Source organism: Lepisma saccharinum, chromosome 25 (genome assembly GCF_977018435.1).
Source record: "Lepisma saccharinum chromosome 25, izLepSacc3.1, whole genome shotgun sequence".
Classification (NCBI taxonomy): Eukaryota; Metazoa; Arthropoda; class Insecta; order Zygentoma; family Lepismatidae; genus Lepisma; species Lepisma saccharinum.
Window position 1 is genome coordinate 19915206 of NC_139253.1, and position 21387 is coordinate 19936592.

The following is a 21387-nucleotide window of genomic DNA, read 5'->3' on the forward strand; positions in this document are numbered from 1 at the left end:
TTGTATTATGTTCGGTCCTGTCGGTCGAAGAATATACGCTTATGATTCAGTTTTCTTCTAAAGTTTATGTAAACTTTTATTTTGTATAATTTCTTTATTGGAGGTTTGTATTTAAAACAATCCATTAGCCCTGTAAGATAAAGGGCAAAGTTATTAATATTGAATACAAATTAAGGGAGTGGATGGGTCCGTCAATCTCTGTCTCTGCTTGGTGGAAAGCTTGGGGGAGGGGGTGGGGTTTGAATCGTCAGTCATACCAACTGTCCTTTAGCCGATGGTGATCGTAAAAGGTTGAAGTGAAGCGAGTGACCTTAAAGTTAATCGTTGCAAGTTTTGATTGGATAATGAATGGTAAGGTTTGGTGAGCAGAAAAGGTGATCATATCTTATATAGTTATGGCTTGATAGAGATACGGCAGGTTGGTGAACGTGACAAATCCATATGAATCGTTGCTAAGAATTTTTAGATTAAAGTTGCCCCCACTGGTTGGAAGATTTGGCGCAGCCACGTACGAGTAGTTATCGGCTGCCGTAGGTAGGATTAACCTCGCAGAAATGTTGCGTAAGGCAAGTGCTTAAGCTCTCGTTACTTACCGTTTTGTCCGAAGAAACTGCATTCGTTTACAATACTAGAAATGAGAAACGTCACATCCAATCGTACGTATATCAGTACATTTTCTGTGCACTTTGGAAATTTATGATCCATACCTTTCGAGCTATAGCCAGCCAAAGTTCCATTCATTCTATGAACTTTTTATAGGATGTTTTCATTATCACTGCGTTATTATATTTGATTATGCGTTTGTTATATTGCAGTTTACATTTACGAAGTTTAAAAGGCATTTCTATTAACGTAAAATAATTACTATTCGGCCTGGCAAGAAGACAGAATTTCATCAGCGCATGCGCATAAAATGTGCACGTATCAACTTGTCAATGACATAAGCAGAAAAGTAAATTAATTACAAGATTCATGTAGTAACGTTCTGATACCGTGTTAACATTGTAAGGCAGTATTATTTAAGTCAAAGGAGATCTGTTACAATAATTTCAAATAGTATGTAATTTGTTTCGAACCACATAATCGAGAACTGAATGACGATGCAACTGCATATTATTGAGTTGTCTCGAACAATACTTAATCAATGCTTCTCTTATTGCACTGTAAATTACCCATATTAATGCAACCACAGGCATATAGAAAGTTTATGAGTATCCAAAAAAACAATATATATATATAGGTATATATAATATTCGTCACTTAACACACACCTGCTACAACACGACACAGCCTCAAATCAAACATCTTCTGCTGCTTTTAATCAAATCCCAGTTGCCTGACACTCAGAGTTTAGGCATACAAGCATGGACGTCCGGAAGGGGGTGGGCGCCCACCTTCCGTGAAAAATTAATGCTCGCCTAAAAATTATATATTTCACATATAATTTAATTCCAGTCACAGTAAATTATGTTAATTTTTATAAGTGTGTTGAAGGAACATGATAATTTCAGACTGAACCAGCGTTTTTGAGAGAGCATCACTATTATCGAGAAAAATATGCCTCCTTTGCCCCCACTGAAAAGAAATTACCTTGTTTGCCCCTCTCTGGAAAAAAAATCCTGCGGACTTTTACGTCTGGTTATTTAATAAACACAAAAATAAACAATAAATTATTAGAAAACATTAACAAGGATTACGTCACCTATATCCAATAACCACAAGCTTTAAGATTAAAATAGCATCAGTATGTGCGGTGGCTTAATCGGTAGGGCGTCTGACTGCCACGCGGAGACACCGGTTCTATTCCCTGGGTGGGTGATCTAAGGTCGAAAATTTTCCCCTTGCCCCCGCATAAAGCAGCTCTGAGGCTGGAGCCTAAAATCAATGGGTACATGGTGGCAACCCTGTGGGATAAAGGTGGCCGGAGAGCGTGGTGCTCATCACATCACCTCCAACTTTTACAAAGTTGATTTTCACTCATCACTGCCTAACAGAAAAAAATGATTTCATTTCGTATGGGGGATATTCCTGAGTAATCAAAAAATGATCGATCAGACAGTTCGATTATTGATGGCGGGGAAAGAACTTCCGGTTTGTCGAATTTTCCAATGTAAACAAATGAAATACATGTCGTCACCGAGCTTATTTTCTTATAAAAAATCGGAAACAAAATGGATCACTTGAAAATTTTGAGTGATATAGAGAAACAAAGGTACCTAGAAAAGATTGACAATTCCCCGGATCCTTTGGATGCAGATATAAGGGTAAAAAAATATTTTCCAAGGCAATGTTGATCTTCTACCAACGGTTTCGTTTTTGAAAAGACTTCTCCAGGTTAAAGTGAAGCTTACATTAATAATTGAAGACTAAAATTGGTAAACGCTGTAAGTGCCACAATAATTCAAACACCGTTTTCCACGTTAAACTGTGCAATGTGCCATGCTTTATAATGTGGTAAATGTGAAATGTGGTTGGTAGCCCTCTAAGTAGTTCAAAGGGCGTGCAAAGAGGTCACTAGTGTGCACGTTCTTACGGGCAGATGTGCTGAACGATGCGATTTCCCAACACTTTCGTTTTTGGCACTTACAACGTTTACCACTTTTAGTCCTCAATTATAAACATTGAAATACTTCGATTACAACAGTAAAAGAAATAATAATAATTACTACGGTTAAAATTATTATTATACACTAATAATATATACCTAATTAAATCAATTTCATTCGAATTTTATTATTATTGTTTATTATTATCATGCTATTCGATCCACAAGCCGAGTGAATATCCAGCACAAGTATTTTCCATTAATTATTTTACATTTCATAGTTACTATACTGAATTGCACAGTTATTGTATTTTGTTATTAACTTTTGCAAGTGTCGTTCAAGAAAGAACTTTAGAAGTTACAAAAAAATACTCACAAAGTTTATATTGTGTGACGTCATCTAAAATTATAATTTTTCGAATTCTGAAAACTGTGGAACCATTTATTCTTTGGACTAAATGGTAGAATATGACAATAGCTTGGTTCCTGTATTTTCCACTCATTTTCTCGATCTAATGCATATTTTACATTGATTACTCTGTTCGAATACTAACCAAGAGAACTTTGCAACTTGAAATGAAGGATGCCAGTTTCCGGGGGGAGGGGTCGACTGACCTACCGACGCCCATGAAGAGACGCTTATCAACAACCAAATGGCAAATGCGTTATAATATGATTATAAATAGTTCCAACTTTTAAATTTAGTCAACCCATTTATAACACCATTAAGCCTTGTTTCCATGATATAAAAAACTAAATATGCTGATCAAGGCAGACATTTATTTTATTATAAAACATAAACTAAACGTAACGTTTCAACCTTCTAGCAAGGTCTTCTTCAGACTCTGTACCAAGTACAAATGTAACAAGGTACAAAACAGGACGATATATATACACAAAAATTACTCCCCTCCAGACTATTAGAAAGTAGTAAAAAGGTAAAGTGCTCCCCTGTGCATAGCACCACGCCATGAAGGCGTATAGGGGGTGTGAGGGTAACGCCCCACACTTTCTTGATCCGGTCGTGAGTGGGGGTGATTTGATCAGCATCACGCCCCGACCGCCTTTACCCCCCAGGGTTTCCCCCAGGTACCCATGTTATTCGACGCTGGGTGGGCGCCGGGGCCGCTTCCATCGTTAGAAAAGTTCCCGGATTTGAACCGGCCGGGGATCGAACCCGGGACCTTTAGCATGGTAGTCAGGTACCGACTGAGCCACCGCGGCTGGAACAATCTAGCAGGTGGCTTTCCTTTGTCAACTGTACTTTCACCTGAAAGAGAATGTGGTTGGACTCTATCTCACGCTCTTTTTCCTTCATTTTTCTCCCTTCTCCTCTCCTCTTTCTCTCTTGTCCTTTCCACTCTTTCTAACACCTTCTTCCATTCTTTGTTTATCTTCAGTCCCCCATTCCAGTTCATTGTGTCTTCTTCACCTTTCTTCTCTATTTCCTTGGCCTCCTTCCATTTTCTCACTAGTATTCTCTTCTCCCTTCCTATCTGCTTAGCCTCATCCCGTTCTATGTCATGTCCTGTTTCTCTCGTGTGTTTAAATATCGCATTTCTCTCTCTCTTAAGTCGTACATCATCCCTATGTTGTTTCAACCTGTCTTTCAGCCTCTTTTTCGTTTCTCCTATGTACACACTCTGACATTCTTCACATTTCACTTCGTAGATAATCCCTTCCTCTTTCTCTTCTCTGTTTTCCTTTTTCCTGTTTGCATTCTTCGCTATTCTTAAGATGCTTCTCCCTCCCTTCCTGTAAGTTTTAATGCCCGCTTTCCTAAGCACTTTGCGTATATTTTCTGTGGTCTTCCCCATACTCCTTCTTTCAAACCACCTCTATTTTTCTTTATCTTACAATTCTCCCCTGCCACTTTTCTTCCTTCTTCTGTTTATGTCCAGTCTATCCTCGTTCTCATAGCCCTTCTTTTCCAGCTGTTTCCATAGGCTATTTATTTTGCCTTCTTTTTCACATTCTTTCGTACATGTTTTCTTGATTCTGCCCTCCATATTCTTTATAAAATTTCATTTTTTGTCACCTCACTTACATCACTTCTTATGTGGCAGAATACCCCTGCTGCACATTTCTTCTGATCCCAAGCGGTTTCAATTTCTTGTCCGCTCTTCCTTTTCATCAATATATCTAGGTAGCTAAGCTAAGCTTTGATGAAGTGCCGACTGCAGAGCACTACTCCCTCGTGTTTGTGTTCAATCTTTTCGCTTTACTTTTTAAATCCACTGATTTTTTCGTATCGGGTCTGTTTGTAAACGATACATAGATACCTGAGAACAATAGTTTGTTTCCTGTCTCATGTTGAAACCAAAAGCCACGCAAATATTGTCACCTTTTCCGAAGACACTGCCTTTACACCTTTGAATTCGATGCTTTTCTTTTCAAAACCGGAAGTGTAGTCCCCGCCAGCGGCAAGTAAGCACAGAAATGTAAACATCCGGTGAATAGCGCCCATTGGAACACGACCTGTTGAAGGCTAGACCATTAGGAAAGGAGTGCTGGGATTTCTGTTCAGTTAAAATGGAGTCTATAGCAGACAGTGGCGTGCCCAGGATTTTCGAAAAGGAGGGGTTATGTATACTTTTTCTTTGGAGTCAGCCTTAATTTTGTCATATTTTCCTACCTTTGACGTTCTTTTTTCAGGAATACTGTGCCAAAGGGAGATATAACCCCCCTTGCGCATGCCACTGATGGCAGACATAGCTCTGTGTCTTATGTGTGTGACTTCTATTTTCCACAGATAGTATTTAGAATAATGTATAACAGAAATGTATCACTTTTGAAGTTAATAAAGACGTAGAGGTCTTTTAAATTGGATTAGATCAAGAGGGGAATGAGCTCACTGCATGCAACAAATGCTATCTTAACTGAACACTACACACAGCCGGTGGCGGCGATTGGGGGGGGGGGGGGCAGTTGCCATCCCAAGTTCTCGCCACTCTTGCCTCCGCACTATGCTAAATCTTATATACAAAGGGAAATATACTGTCTTTGCCCCCCCGGTTTGAGACCCAATCGCTACCACCACAGCTATACCTACTACTACCAATCCTAAAACTATAGGATTGGAGATGATATATAAATTATTATATTATATTATTATATAATTATTATATTTCTTGACAGCCTATGTGTCGCCGATTTCATCTTCTGTCTTCTGGTGTTGCCATTCAGTTCATCCCGGTTCATTAATGGAACGTGGACTCATGGACTGACCCTCTGTACTCTGTTTCCGTTCATGAGGTATGGAAACATCGGAGTCTCCCTACTCTCCATCACTATGATTACTATCAACAGGTAAGATCTGTCAACGATTTTACTCAGCCATGAACCAATTTAAGATATTGCCCTTCACCTAATGGAACATGCCATAACTGTATTTAAGGAAAGGGTTGAGCATGTTCAAACACTTTTTGGATTAATTACATTATCAAATAACTCGGAAATTTGGAATTGTACAAAATGGAATATTTGAAGAGGTTTTAAAAATGTCATTTATTGTTTAAAAACTTGCCCTCAGACATACAAGAATGTATATATATATATATATATATATATATATATATATATATATATATATATATATATATATATTTCAGTATAAATGCTTCATAATATACTAAATAAATAAGCTAAATATACAGTCACCTTGGTGGCTGACTGCAAAGAGCAGTGTAACAGTTTAACTCATAATCTCACTGCTGAAGTCTCTGGTGTAATGTCCTGGCCTGGGTATAGATGTTACTTTGTGAGTGTCCCCACTGTATTAAGGCTGTGTCCGAAAGGTACGAAGTACAAACATAGCTCCAGCCAATAAGAACACCAGGATCCAGAGCGAGCCAGTAAGAAGACAGAGTCCGAACTCCACCCCATAATAGTCATATATTTAACCCTACACTTGTCTCCATTTCTATATTTCATGATGAGACCAATGTTTGCGCTTGAAACGTTGGAAGCAAACATCGAGTTAAACTGGCTGGTAACCTGAGAACACTTTTATATATATATATATATATATATACACACACACACACACACACACACACACAAATGTGTCGTTGCATGTACTAGAATTTATTTTCTTATAGATACATATTTTATTCTCATTAAATTATTATGGGAGAGGTTATCTACATAGCTTTAAACTTGCAATATCTGATGATGTTTGAACAATGTAAACAAATATTGCCATATTTTTATAGATGATTGTATTATTTGGAATTAAAAGTCTTACTGTAACATAAAATTAAAACACAAATAATATTTTTTAATGGTTAGAATAGAAATATCAATGGTAACAGAAATAACTGTAAGCTCTAATTACCATGATAGCTATTTAAAATATTAGTATCCTTGGGCTGTCAAAAGTAAAGTTGTTGTTATTATTATTATTAATAATATTAAAAGTTAGAGTTTAATGAGAGGTCTTTATAATGGAAGGCATTTAGGAACAGTTGTTTCTGACTGGATGAAGTAGAACTGACTCTTAACTGAATTTTTTTTTCAAGATTAACCTCCACTTAAAAATTGATTAAGCCATTATAATGGTTAATATTTTTAAAGTAGTATTTAATCTTGGTAATGGAACTTTACTATAAATTTATACCAATTTTTTTTCTTTTTCCAGGTATATAATGATAGCACACCATAATTTATACAACAAGATTTACAAGAATGTATACATAGCAGGGATGATAGCTTTCTGTTGGCTTCTGAGCTATGGAATGCAGATGCCAACTTTGTTGGGACAGTGGGGTGAGTATCGGAGAGACAAAACCATTTTTCGGAGCTATGTTTAGTACTGAACTTGGATGATAAACAGTTGGAAGTTCACTGAGATTTAGCATGCATCAGATCACAGATGATGTAATACAGAAATTGAATATTCAGAAATGTGGACAAAATTAGTCACTGATATATGTACTAAAAGGGTCATGATCAAAATCATGTGAACATGCTACTGATCAATTAATGGAATTACTCAGAAAGTATCAGAATTATAATTATGCAAGGAAGTTATAGATTAAAGATTTCCGATAAAGATGACAGAAAATTACAAGTTTAATGCATTTTCTGTTGACAAGAATAACATCTCATGGAGTTATCGCTTTATGTACAGTTTTATTTACACCACTGCCCTACTCCGTATATACATCTTTTCATTACAAATCCAATATCAACTGCTCCCGGTTGCCTTTTGCCCCAAAAATGGAGAATTGCACTTCCCAGGACTTCACTCTACGAGCGAACTATTTAGCATAGCGCTAACCTGCTCTCGCTGTTTATCATGCAAGAGTCCCTACGCTGTCCTTGTATTAAGTGTAGTACATATTATTAGAGCTACGAGTGCACTATTTACCATAGTGCTAACCTGCCCCCGCAGTTTATCATGCAGAGGTTCCTACGCATATGGTGCTTACCCTCTGTATGTATCGATGCATTAAAAAAAAAAAACTGTCTTAATCCATTGAGGGACGGCCACTTTCTGCGATCTGAGAGCTTGAAAATATGAAAGCATAAGAGAACCGGCAACTTCCTGCGATATGAGAGACCGTAACAAGTTAGAACTGGTATTTATACCTCCGACAAACGACCCACCCCCAAACCACCGAGGCAAGGTCCTATTGTTACCTTTCAAACGGGGAAGCGGTTGAGGGAAAGCAACCATTGGCTTCCCGGCTACTGGGCAAAAAGCAACCTAGGCCAGAGCATGTACAAAGAAATACACTTTTACATATATACTTTCCAATTTCCAGCTGTGTGCATAAAAAACCACACAGCATGTAATACAGAACTTGAATATTCAGAAATATGGACAAAATATGTCACTGATATATGTACTAAAAGGGTCATGATCAAAATCTTGTGAACATGCTACTGATCAATTAATGGAATTACTCAGAAAGTATCAGAATTATAATTATGCAAGGACGTTATAGATTAAAGATTTAAAATAAACATGACAGAAAATTTAAGTTTAATGTATTTTATGTGGTCTTGCTAGTGAGTTGCGGTAATGACAGATCAAATTGGGAAAATATTTAGCATTTCTGGCAATTGAAGATTTTTAAACTTCAGATATGAGTATGTTTATATGCACAAAAATTAGAATGGCAGGTGTGCATAGCTCTTGCCACAAATCTTATAACTGAATTTAGCATATTTATAACGAAATTTCCACATGCACTGACTTTTTCATATTTGAAAAATGAGAGACGTGGTGGTAAATAAATACAGAGAACCTAAATACTCAATTTTACATGAAGATGTTTTTCATAGTTTTAATTTCGGTTGCACTGTTGCTTGTTGTGATTCTATTGTTTTTAGTTCTTTCGTTGCCGTTAAGTGTGTTGTTGTCATCTGGCAGATAGATGGCAGTGCAACAAGTTCCAACGAGGATGGTGGTAGTGACCACCAAATTTAATAGAACTTAGGTACGATAAACACCTTTGCAGAGAAAGTGAGTACTAAGGTTATCTCAGTGGTCAGAAGTAGCGAGCTACTTGTAGTGTTGCTACTGTAGCTAGCTACAAAATTTGTAGCTGTAGCTGTAGCGACGCTACATTTTGAAAATTGTAGTTGTAGCGGTAGCGAAGCTACAAAATTCCTGTAGTTGTAGCGAAAATTTCGCTACAGCTACATTTTTTCTTGGCATTTTGAGGTGAATTTTGAATGTGGCAACAGTGTCAGAAAAAATCGACAATAACAATGTTGCAGGAGGTTCATAAAGACAGTCTATTACATGGAGATACAGATTATCTAGATTGTAGATTATAGATATCTGCGTAATTTATTTAATTAGTATCTGAAGAATTCAGATATCCAGATAACTAAGTGACATATATGAATATATTCCTGCTAAGAGCTACTTTTTTTTTAGCTGCATCGCTATTTTTGGGGAGAAACATGCCTCGTTTGCTGCACCACTGGAAAAAAGTGCCTCGTTTGCGTCACCCCCGGAACAAATCCTGTGGATATTCATGGTGTAAGAGACACCAAAATGTCATTAATTGCTGTGTAAGACACAACTTGCAGTGCAAAAACGAGCGATGGAATTTCCACTGCACTGACAAGGGAATAGTGCCAGCAATAAATGGCTCAGTACGTTAACAGCATTGATCATCGTCAGTATATAAGATCTCACCAGCAAGAAATTATTGTTACAACAATGATAGAGTTTCTGGAATTACAGTTATTTTCGAGATAGTATTTGTTCACAAATTTTAAAATTACAATATGTTTTGAACAATCAGGTTTACACGACAGTTTCCTCAAGAATTTTATCATATTGCAAAAAGTATGTACAAGTTATTGACTTTCCTGCAGAAACGACAATTTTCTTTAGTTAATATACATAGTTTTCAAATTTATGTATTTCTCCTACTTTTGCGTCACTTTTCTGTAACTTTTGCTAATCATGACATCATCATCATCATCCTTCGCTGTTTCCTGCCTCTGGCTGGGTCGGCATAGAAGTCAAGCCTCTCCATTTTTTTCCTGGTCTTTCACATCTCCTCACTTTCCAAGGTGTTCCAATCTTGTCTCCTAACACTCTCCTCTATCTGCTCTTTCCACAGACATCTTAGTCTTCCCCTTGCCTTATTCCCACTCCTTGTGCATTGTAAGCTCTTACTGGTAGTCTTTCTGCATCCATCCTCCTCATGTGTCCGAACCATCTCATCTGTGCCTGATCTATTCTGTCCTGAAGCTTCACTACACCCACTGTCTGTCAAATCTCCTCATTTCTCATTCTATCCCTTCTAGTCTTCCTCACAAGACTCCTAAAAAAATTAATCTCCACTGCCTGCATCTTTTCTTTGTCTCTCTATGTCATTGTCCAAGTCTCTGCTCCATACGTAATTATTGGCACATAGTATGTATTACATATTACCTTCTTGCATTTCATAGGTACATCCCTATTCCATATTAATCTTCGAACGCTTTGATATAGTCCACCACCATTCATTTGTCCTCCTTTGTTTACCTCCTCATCTATTCTTCCACTTCTCTCAATCATGACAATGAGGATAAATGGTTTATTTAATTATTCTCTTATCTATAGTTGCTTTCTGCCACTTTCGGCTAATTGTGAGAACGAGGAAGAATGATAATGAAATATTTATTCTCAAGAAAAATATGTTGATGTGAACATAAATACTTAATTCTATGAAATTTTATTTGTGTATAATTGTAATAATTATGTAATTTGGGTAACACCCTAATTGCAATATTCATATATCAAATTTGAATTGATATGCCACTTGCATAGGTATGGTATTCTCAAAAACTATAGTAAAAATAAGTAACTGAAGTAACATTGCTATCAAAATTATCAAATGACTGGAATCATTATAATGAATAACAGAATCTATTTACCAGTAGTAGGAGATATTTTTTAATACCCATATCGTTGTTTTTAAGTTTTTTTTTATGCAGAAGTAGCGCAAAAAGTAGCGAAGTAGCGAGTAGCGAACAGGAGTAGCGTAGCGAGCTACTTTTTGGTAAATGTAGCTGTAGTGAAGCTACATTTTGGAAGAGTAACTGTAGTTGTAGCGAAGCTACTTTTAAAAGATAGTGTTCTGATCACTGGGTTATCTGTACTTATTTACTGAATTTTGTTATGAATATTCAGAGGAATCTTTATCCACATTAACTTGTAAATATGTATCCTATACAAAGCTTTGAAAAAGATTTTTATAGTGCTTATTTTTATAATGCTTATTAGCATTTACAAGTCTCCCAAAACGTATTTGCTGCATATTCAAACAAAAATCAATAAATAATGATAAAGAACCATTAACCTGTTTTAATAATCAAGAATTTCAGGATCACTTGATGTCTTGATTTTATTTCATTTAATCATACAAATATAATGTTTCAGGTTCTTTTGGTTATGACAAGAAACTTGGAACATGTTCGATTCTTGTTGATGAAAATGGAAGATCCTCAAAAGCTGCCCTCTTCATCATTGGTTTTGTCATTCCTTGTGTCATCATCATCATTTGCTATGCAAGGATATTCTGGGTAGTTCACAAGTGAGTTCTTTAGTCTCTAATAAACCTAATTCATCTTTTCAAATTTTTTAACACATAGTATGCTAATTGATTGATTTGGAAAACACTAGATATCCTAAAAAAATGAGTAATAATTTGAAAATTCTCTCTTCAATATTGTTGATTTGTATAATTACAGTAATGCAATATTTTTAAGTATTGACATGTTTAATTTGAAATACAATTGAACCTGAGTTATATGTATATCAAGGTGAAAAGAAAATAATATGTATAACTGAGAATTATTTACAAATCAGATTTAGATACCATGTTATACAATTAATAAAATACTGTAATTGTATTTATTTTAGGGATGGAACGATATGAAATTTTGGCTGCTACCGATAAAGTACCGATATAAAATTTACCGATAACCGATATTCTACCGATCCGATATAAAATTATAAATAGTCCTGGAAGAACCTGAAAGGTTCATTGACCTTAAAAAATGTGTGTTTCAAAGTGACTGCAGTGCAAGAGAAATTGCATATTTAAACATTTACTTTTTTAAAATGTAGGGCATGGAGATTATCCATAAAAATTACAACAAAAATGGCAGAATTTTGCACTAAACTATCAGATATTTATTGATATATCGGATCTGTAAAATAATCGGTAATTTTACCGATAAACCGATATGCCTGTATCGGCCGATACCGATAGAGTACCGATTAATCGGTCCCATCCCTAATTTATTTTAAGGAACAAGATATACATAATACAGGTTATTTCCGTCATAAAGTCGTAAATTAACAAATTTAAAAGTTTGGTACTTAAACTTTATTAGTGAACACTTTGGTACTGAAATACTACAGTAGACACTATACTTCGGTATTTTTTTTTTTTTAGAATTACTACCCAATTTTAAAAAAAATCGTCTAAAACAGCATTTCTCTTACTAATGACTGTGCAATAGTATAAGCAATGCCTAAATCTGCAGCTATTTTAGTTTTGGTTTTATGTGAATTAGCATCCACTTCCTGTATAAATTTTACTTTCTGGTCAAGCGTGTAACTTTTCCTCTTTCTGTTCTCCATGGGCAACCAGTAGCAACTGAAAACTGCCACTTCTGTGACATTGTTGTAGCTTGGTTACGTACGAATCAACTGTATTTTATGAAAATTAGTACATATAACACCGAATTACATATATATAAGGTTTAATTAAACTGTAGGGCAGCTTTTCTAAAGGAAGATCAATATCACTCGTGACCTTTTTTATATCAATACGTTTTTAAATTATATTATTAAGCAGAACTGAGTTATGTATAAATGTATAAAGCAGTGTCAACTGTATTTGAAATTGAAATCAAATGGGGAGTGAGTGAGTGAGTGAGAGAGAGAGAGAGAGAGAGAGAGAGAGAGAGAGAGAGAGAGAGAGAGAGAGAGAGAGAGAGAGAGAGAGAGAGAGAGAGAGAGAGAGAGAGAGAGAGAGAGAAACTGAGAAACTTATGTGAGATACAGCCTAAGGAAAAAGCAGTTACTGGCAACATTATAATTTTTGTTCTTCTGTGAAGCTGAGAGAGGGAAAAATTCAACCAAGGGATATTAGAATTAAAATATCACTAGTTGTGCAATATTTTTTTCCAAAGTACTTAATTTTTTTTCCATTGCTCTTATAATAGATCAGAAGAACGCATGAGGAAACATGCTGGACCACGTGGAGTCTTGGATAGTGATCAAAGGAGAAAGGACAAGGACTCAAAAACGAAAAGAAATGAGTGGAGGATAACAAAAATGGTTCTAGCCATCTTCCTGTCTTTCCTCACCTGTTACCTTCCAATCACCATTGTTAAAGTTGCCGACAAAGAAGTAAAATATCCAGGCAAGTTTATTTTTTCTACTAGCTAATGTATATTTTTTTTTTTGCAATTGTTTTAAAAATGTTTACTCATGGACAAAGTGACGAACACTACCTTCAGAACAGGGGTAACAAGAGCTACAGAACATCCACCCACACTTTTATATTTCACGTATGTGTGTATGGATGGATGGCACTTTTTCTTTTCACTCAGTATGTTGACAAAAATTTTCAATACCAGCTGACCTCCCACTACCTACACAAGGGTACCCTGGGTGTATGGACTGTCTGCCTCTGCTTGTACATAAAATTCAGTTGCCACATAATGGCTACCCTATCCAGAGAAATATACAAGGGTTGGATAAAAAGTAATGGCAACACTGCTGTCCCGTGAAAGGGGCGAGTCACAGCAGCACAACCGTTTCGTGGTTGATAAAGGAATGTCAGACGAGGAAGTATAGTGAGTGGGAGCGATTGTATGTTATTCAGTCAAAAACAGCAGTGCTCTGAAGCAGAGGACGAGAGTGCAAGCGCCCTAACAATATGTTTAGGCAAGAAGAACAACGTCTCTTAGGCAGGTGGTCAACGCAGCCTACTACTGCATCTTCTTGCAACACCAGCTTCGTCTCGCATTAAGAAGGAAGCGATGGCACGTTCTGGCACGGTGTCCTATCATCCTGCTTGACAATGCAACGTGTCACACTTCGAACACTGTGACGGCGCTCCTGCATAACCGGTAGTGGGAGGTACTGGAACATCCATCGTATTCACCGGTATGAGACCGTGTGATTACGACATTTTTGCCAAAATGAAGGAACCACTGGGCGGGAAGCACTACGACACGCGCGAAGCCATCATAACGTGCTATAGGGCGGTCACTGCGGGACATCGACAGAGATGGACGCGCTGACGGTGTATGATGCCTTCCATACTTGTGGCAGAAGGTCGTAGGGATGGGGGGCGATTACATTGAAGGAATATAACACGTGCTCCTCTGCCAATACAGTCAAGTAGCAATTATACCAGTGTTGCCATTACTTTTTGTCCAACCCTTGTACAATGTTTGGACATCGCACACTGTGATTCCTATCACAAAATTCTGGACTGTTTTCTTTAGTCCGTGAGCATGTAATCACTATATCTTCAGAAGCATAGAAAATACAGTAATTTGTAATCAGATGAATCATTTTTGATTCATTGTATACTGCTGTAATTTTCGTACAAATCACAAGTTGTTTTTTACCCCACAATTTATTTATCTAGGGTATCATTGAAACAATGCGCCACTTCGCTTCACTGTTACTTGATTTCATAGAAACCAATTTCAAAATAATCCGACAATTTTTCCTCAATGTAATATATTCCATTTAGTGCACGTTATATGCTCAAATATGCCTTTGCTGAAACAGAAATTATGAATCAGCAAAGGAATATTTGTTCATTATCAAAAATTGGTGCTCAAGAAGACATTATTTATATACTGTAACTGAGCAAGTATGTAATAGATATGTTCTAAACAAATAGTGTCCTAATTATTTACTAAATTAATTACAAGTGTTAATTTGCTCAAGTATCATGTTAATAAAATCATTCTGCTATGCAGGTATGCTAAACGAGAATAGAACCCATTTTATGAGCATGATGCAAAAGTTTGCATCTTTAGTAACAGGGCAATCATTAATCAAAGTTACAATTGTTTACCTTTATTATGCATATTCCTATATACATTTCCAGGTTTCCATGTTTTGGGCTATATTCTTCTCTACCTATCTGCTTGTATCAACCCTATAATTTATGTCATAATGAACAAGCAATACAGACAGGCTTACAAGACGGTGTTATTGTGTAGACACCCAAGGCTGCTTTCAATCACAGGGAAAGGAAGCAGTGCTGCAGGTATGGAATTCATTTGTATATTCCCTCGTATGGGGAGGGGAAGGGGGTTGAGCTCTTTTTCTCTCTCATATGAAAATTAGTTTTAGATATCATCTCTGTGGGCGATAGCTCAATTTTAATGTCATGGAGAGGGATAGTTCTGCATTTACTGTCAATTGACAATATATTAATTACAATTAGACGTGAGCAAGTTACTAACTTTTTTCCGTGAAACTTACTTGTAGAGGTTCTATTAATTTCGGTGGCCTCTGCCACCATCCGCTTGGGAACTCATTACTTCACTGCTGGGCTGGGTTCCGGTTCCTGTGGTTTCCCTGCATGCCACTAGGAGTGCTAGTGTAGCCAGTTTGTCTTCTGCATGCGCTGGGTTTAGTTGTTGCAGTAGCAGGAGCCAAATGTGATGCGCCTGACCAATGTCGATGTTCAGATCATGTGGAAAGCCAGCCCAGCAGTGAAGTAACGAGTTCGCACTAAACAATTCATTAACAATACATTATTTTTTAAATATAATGTGTCAAATTCACATTATAAGCTAACAATTTACTGTGTTCTACATTTTGCTAATGGATTTGGAACAGTGTCCTACTTTTTTTGCTTGTAAATATGTGAATCACTGATCTAATATGTGAATGGAATAACATTCAAGAGCAGAGCTGACACATTAGGAGGTGTTAATAGTTTTAGTATATGTAAGGGCTCAAAGTGGTGCTAAAGAATCAACCATAGAAAAAAAAATATTTATAGTGGGAGAATTATAAAAGTTTAACATTTTACTTTCCTATATTACATTAAATATGTACATATATACATATTATTTTCACCACATTCTTGAAGCTAATATGATCCCTTATATTTCAGAAAAATCCAAAGATCAAAATAGTAAAACTATGATGTCACAAGTCTCGTTAGCAATGAGTGCTCTGCAAGCAAACTGTGAAGACCTTCCGGATGTTTTTGACGAGAAGAATTAGAAAATAATGAGTAATGTTCCTATAAAGACTAAGAGTGAATATAAAGTACAAAATGAAGTGCATTTTGAATTGGACACTGTGAAAGTGCATTGCATGAAACAAAAACTGCAAAATAGGACAGTGAAATATAATGAGTTTCATTGCATTATTGTGGAATACTTAGGATGAATATAAATTAAGTACAAAATGTTATTTTTAAGAGTATGTAAGTGATATTTGTATACTTCTTTAAAGTAATTTTGACCTCCTTGTAACCTAATGGTTAGCACTGTTGCCTTTGATGCAAGCAGTCCTGAATTTAATTTCCGGTGTAAGCTACAAAATTTGTTTACGCAGCATTTTGAGGACAATTGCAGAGCAACTTGAAACCTAATAATGGACTCTGGTCATGAAAGCCAGATACGCTGACCTCGCATCAGCCAACGTAAAAGCTACTGGACAGGCCTTAACCCTCAATGGTCTGTTCGTGCCATAGTTGGATTACATTTTTTTGGACAGTAATTTTGAATCACTAAAAAATCCAATTAACAAATTTATTGTATGAAAGTACATAGTCAATTAATATATTGACGATTGTTGAGAATTGCACATATATGTGCAATATGTTTTGAAGAAACAAATTTATGTATTGCATGTTTGTGCCTTTAAAATGACAATTTTCTTTTATAAGTATTCCATTTGACAAGATGTCTTTGAAAACTGTGCCATACATCTTCTCTTGAGGGATTAGTTCCTCAAATTGTAAATAAATATGTCATTTCTGTGTTAAGGATGGCTTACTTGATTATTAGTGCAAACAAAATGCTTTTAATGATATAAAATAGGCAAAAACCCAGAGTTCGTGTTAGCTGGAAATAAAGCCATTCTAGTTTAGTAAATAGTTTGCATTTAATTCTTTAAAATAATTTTTTAAAAAAATTAAGTACACAGATTTGCAAATTATGACACTGCCTTAAACCTTTTAGTGTACACAAGAATGTGTAATATGTTTATGAAAATGTAAATTCATATACAACATTACATGTGTAAAACTTCAGTTTTCCTATTCCTTACCAACATTAAATCTAAGAGTTTGGTAGTCACATTAGTAGTAATAATCAGTGATCAGAACGCTACATTTTAAAAGTAGCTTCGCTACAGCTACAGCTATTCTTCCAAAATGTAGCTTCGCTACAGCTACCGCTACATTTACCAAAAAGTAGCTCGCTACGCTACTCCTGTTCGCTACTCGCTACTTCGCTACTTTTTGTGCTACTTCTGCATAAAAAAAATTAAAAATAACCATGTGGATATTAAAAAAATCCCCTACTACTGGTAAATAGATTATGTTATTTATTATCATGATTCCCGTCACTCGATAATTTTGATAGCAGTGTTACTTCAGTTACTTATTTTTACTATAGTTTTTGAGAATAACATACCTATCTATGCAAGTGGCATTTCAATTCAAATTTGATATATGAATATTGCAATTAGGGTCTTACCGAAATTAATGATTACAACTATACACAAATGAAATTTGGTAGGATTACGTATTTATGTTCACATCAACATATTTTTCTTGAGAATAAATATTTCATTTTTTAATAGACTGATATGAAGGCAGCATTTTGAATGAAAAGTACCTGGGGCTCTTTGTTTACAAAAGAGCTCCAGGTTCGATACCCAGCGGAGGCACATAGTGGCTCGGATCCAGTCTCGATCAGCTTATCTATGCATAAAATAGACTCAAAACAAAAACTAGGAAAGATGCCAAGTTGGGAGGATGAGATCCTCCTGCTCCTCCATTCCCCACACTGCTCATCATACATCATTCTTCTTCGTTCTCACAATTAGCCGAAAGTGGCAGAAAGCGACTATAGATAAGAGAATAATTAAATAAACCATTCATCCTCATTGTCATGATTGAGAAGAGTTGAAGAATAGATGAGGAGGTAAACAGACGAGGACAAATGGGTGGTGGACTATATTAAAGCGTTCGAACATCAATATGGAACAGGGATGTACCTATGAAATGCAAGAAGGTAATATATAACACACACATACTATGTGCCAATAATTACGTGACATAGAGAGACAAGAAAAAGATGCAGACAGTGGAGATGAAATTTTTAAGGAGTGTATGGGAGAAGACTAGAAGGGATAGAATAAGGAATGAGGAGATCCGACAGACAGTGGGTGTGGTGAAGCTTCAGGACAGGATAGATCAGGCATGGATGAGATGGTTCGGGCACATGAAGAGAATGGATGCAGGAAGAATACCAGTAAGAGATTATAATGCACAAGGAGCAGGAATAAGGCCGGGGGGGGGGGGGGGGGGGCAAGATGTCGGTGGAAAGAGCAGATAGCGGAGAGTGTTAGGAGAAGAGGACAAGATTGTAACACCGTGAAAAGAGAGGAGTAGTGGAAGACCAGGAAATAATGGAGAGGTTTGACTTCTATGCCGACCCAGCCAGAGGCAGGAAACTGTGAAGGATGATGATGTCATGATTAGTAAAAGTTACAGAAAAGTGACGCAAAAGTAGAAAAAATACATAAATTTGAAAACTATGTATATTGACTAAAGAAAATTGTCGTTTCTGCAGAAAGTCAATAACTCATACGTACTTTTCACAATATGATACAATATATTGAGGAAACTGTCGTGTAAACCCGAGTGTTCTAAACGTATTGTAATTTTAAAATTTGTGAATCAATATTATCGCGAAAATAATTATAATTCCAGAAACTCTATCATTCTTGTAACAATAATTTCTTGCTGGCACTATTCCTTTGTCAGTGTGGCGGGGAAAACATCACTTGTTTTTGCACTGCAAGTTGTTTTTTACACAGCAATTAATGACATTTTGGTGTCTCTTACACCATGGATATCCACAGGATTTGTTCCGGGGGTGATGCAAACGAGCAGCGATGCAGCTCAAAAAAACATAGCTGCTAGCTGGAATATATTCATATATGTCAGTTAGTTATCTGGATATCTGAATTATTCAGATACTAATTAAATAACATGCAGATATCTATAATCTACAATCTAGATAATCTGTATTTCCATGTAATAGACTTTGTCTTTATGAACCTCCTGCAAAATTAAAGGTTATTGTCGATTTTTTCTGACGCTGTTGCCACATTCAAAATTCACCTCAAAATGCTGAGAGAAAATGTAGCTGTAGCGAAATTTTTGCTACAACTACAGGAATTTTGTAGCTTCGCTACAGCTAGAACTACAATTTTCAAAATGTAGCGTCGCTACAGCTACAAATTTTGTAGCTAGCTACTGGAGCGACACTACAAGTAGCACACTACTTCTGACCACTGGTAATAATAATAGATTAATTTTTTAGTCACATTGTCTTTCAAATTTGAGAATATATGGAAAGCAACCATTTTCTAAATACCATTAAAAATTAGAAATAATTTGATGTTTACATTTGCCTGCATGTACAATTAAGGAAAAGGACAAATTTTCAGTGTTTTAGTTTCAATTCTTGAACCTCCCATCGGAAAAAAACAGTGTGGATGAGCCAGCTGGTTTACAGTTTTGTCCACTAATATCTTTGCAGTAGGCTGTACAACTCTACACAGACAATAACTAAAGGAACGGACACTGCTGGTACTCCAAAACAATAAACTGGATTTGCTCACTTGTTTTGTGTACACAAAATTATGAGTCTCTATGCATGTCAACCTTTCTCGGATGAGCACTTTCGAGGCACATGCTTTTCAAACTTGGCGCATAGAAAGAAGAGAAAAAAATCCTAGCTCAATAACTAATTATCGTAGAGAGTTGATTTTTTTTATTATTTTATGGTAGCGCTCTTAGGACAAGTGAAATTTGTACATTTTACCTCCCAATAATGAGTCAGAGGAATTGGTATTCTGCATTGCTCCTTTGGGCACATACACAAAAGTGAATGTAAAAATGTAGTTGTAGCAGTGGCACCATGAAAAGTTGCATTGAAATTAGTCGATACTTCTTGGGGGAAAAAAGCAGGTTGCAACCTTGCAGCAAAAATTCTAGAAAATCACTTCTACAGGGTGTCCCACGAATGGCGCAACTGGGAATTACGAGTGGCGTTACTTTGTAACCGAAACCTGTACATACATAAGTCATACACCAAATGTTAGCCCTGTCCAAATAGATATTTTTAAACATAGAAACAAAAAACGGGGTGCAGTGTTGTTCATGCAGTGTTGCCAAATGTAAGTGAAAGCGTAAATTTATTTTTCCACAAAGCATGGAAAATTGCATGTCAAACATTCGTACGGAAATTTGGAAGTTAATTTCCACCTTGGGTAGGTGGACTATTTCGCCATCTATAGTTCAGAGAAGAAAACCGATCGTTTTCGCGTATAGCCAATCCTGAAATGCCTCGTAAAGGCGTACCTGTCCAAATGGGTGTTTTAAAAAAATTATGAGGTACAGTGGCAACATTGTTGATGTTTGAAAGCAACAAAAGGTGTGTTTAGTGATGGTCTATGACGTGGAAATACTGGAAACAGGAAAAAAAGAAAATGAAAATTATGGTGAAAAAAGTGTTACTTACCTACTCCTGGCAACCATGCAATGCACGTAACAGGCAGTGTAGCTTTACAAAAGATGTTGAAAATGACAACCATTTTCCCTGAGGTATTCATCAACACGTTTTATCATGTTGGAAGCAACTTTATGCAAGGTTGATTGGTTTATATTGTTAATGGCTGTGCAAATGTTTATTTTTAGATCATCAAGTGTTCTTGGGTTATTAATGTAAACTGTTTGTTCAAATAACCCCACAGAAAAAATCTGGAGATGTCTGATCCGGGGAGCGACTGGGCCATAAGTTTTTGCTTATAATGTGATCGCCAAAAAACTCTGCCAACATGTCTAAAGTTTCATTAGACGTGTGACATGTTGCGGAGTCTTGTTGAAACCAACAATCACGTTCTTCACGTTCCAACAGAGAAATAAACTGTGTGATAAGGTCACGATAAACTATTCCGTCAACTGTTGTGTTGAAAAAGAATGGACCGATTATTTTTCTCTGCGAAATCGCGCACCACACACCGATCTTTTGTGGATGAAGTGATTGTTCATGTAACAAATGGGGATTGTTACTTGACCAGTGTCGAG

At 36.3% G+C, this 21387-nt stretch overlaps 1 protein-coding gene across 2 annotated transcripts in view; it reads left to right on the forward strand.

The window, feature by feature from the left end:
• moody (G-protein coupled receptor moody) overlaps positions 1-17046 on the forward strand; it is a 53000-nt gene extending 35954 nt beyond the window's left edge. For both annotated transcript variants that reach the window (XM_083111414.1, XM_083111415.1), the window contains exons 4-9: positions 5684-5854; positions 7185-7312; positions 11439-11592; positions 13235-13434; positions 15145-15306; positions 16165-17046. In XM_083111414.1, coding sequence (XP_082967540.1) covers positions 5684-5854; positions 7185-7312; positions 11439-11592; positions 13235-13434; positions 15145-15306; positions 16165-16277 — 928 coding nt within the window. In that variant the 3' untranslated portion in view covers positions 16278-17046. The remainder of the gene's footprint in view (positions 1-5683; positions 5855-7184; positions 7313-11438; positions 11593-13234; positions 13435-15144; positions 15307-16164) is intronic.
• The last annotated feature ends 4341 nt before the right edge of the window (positions 17047-21387 follow it).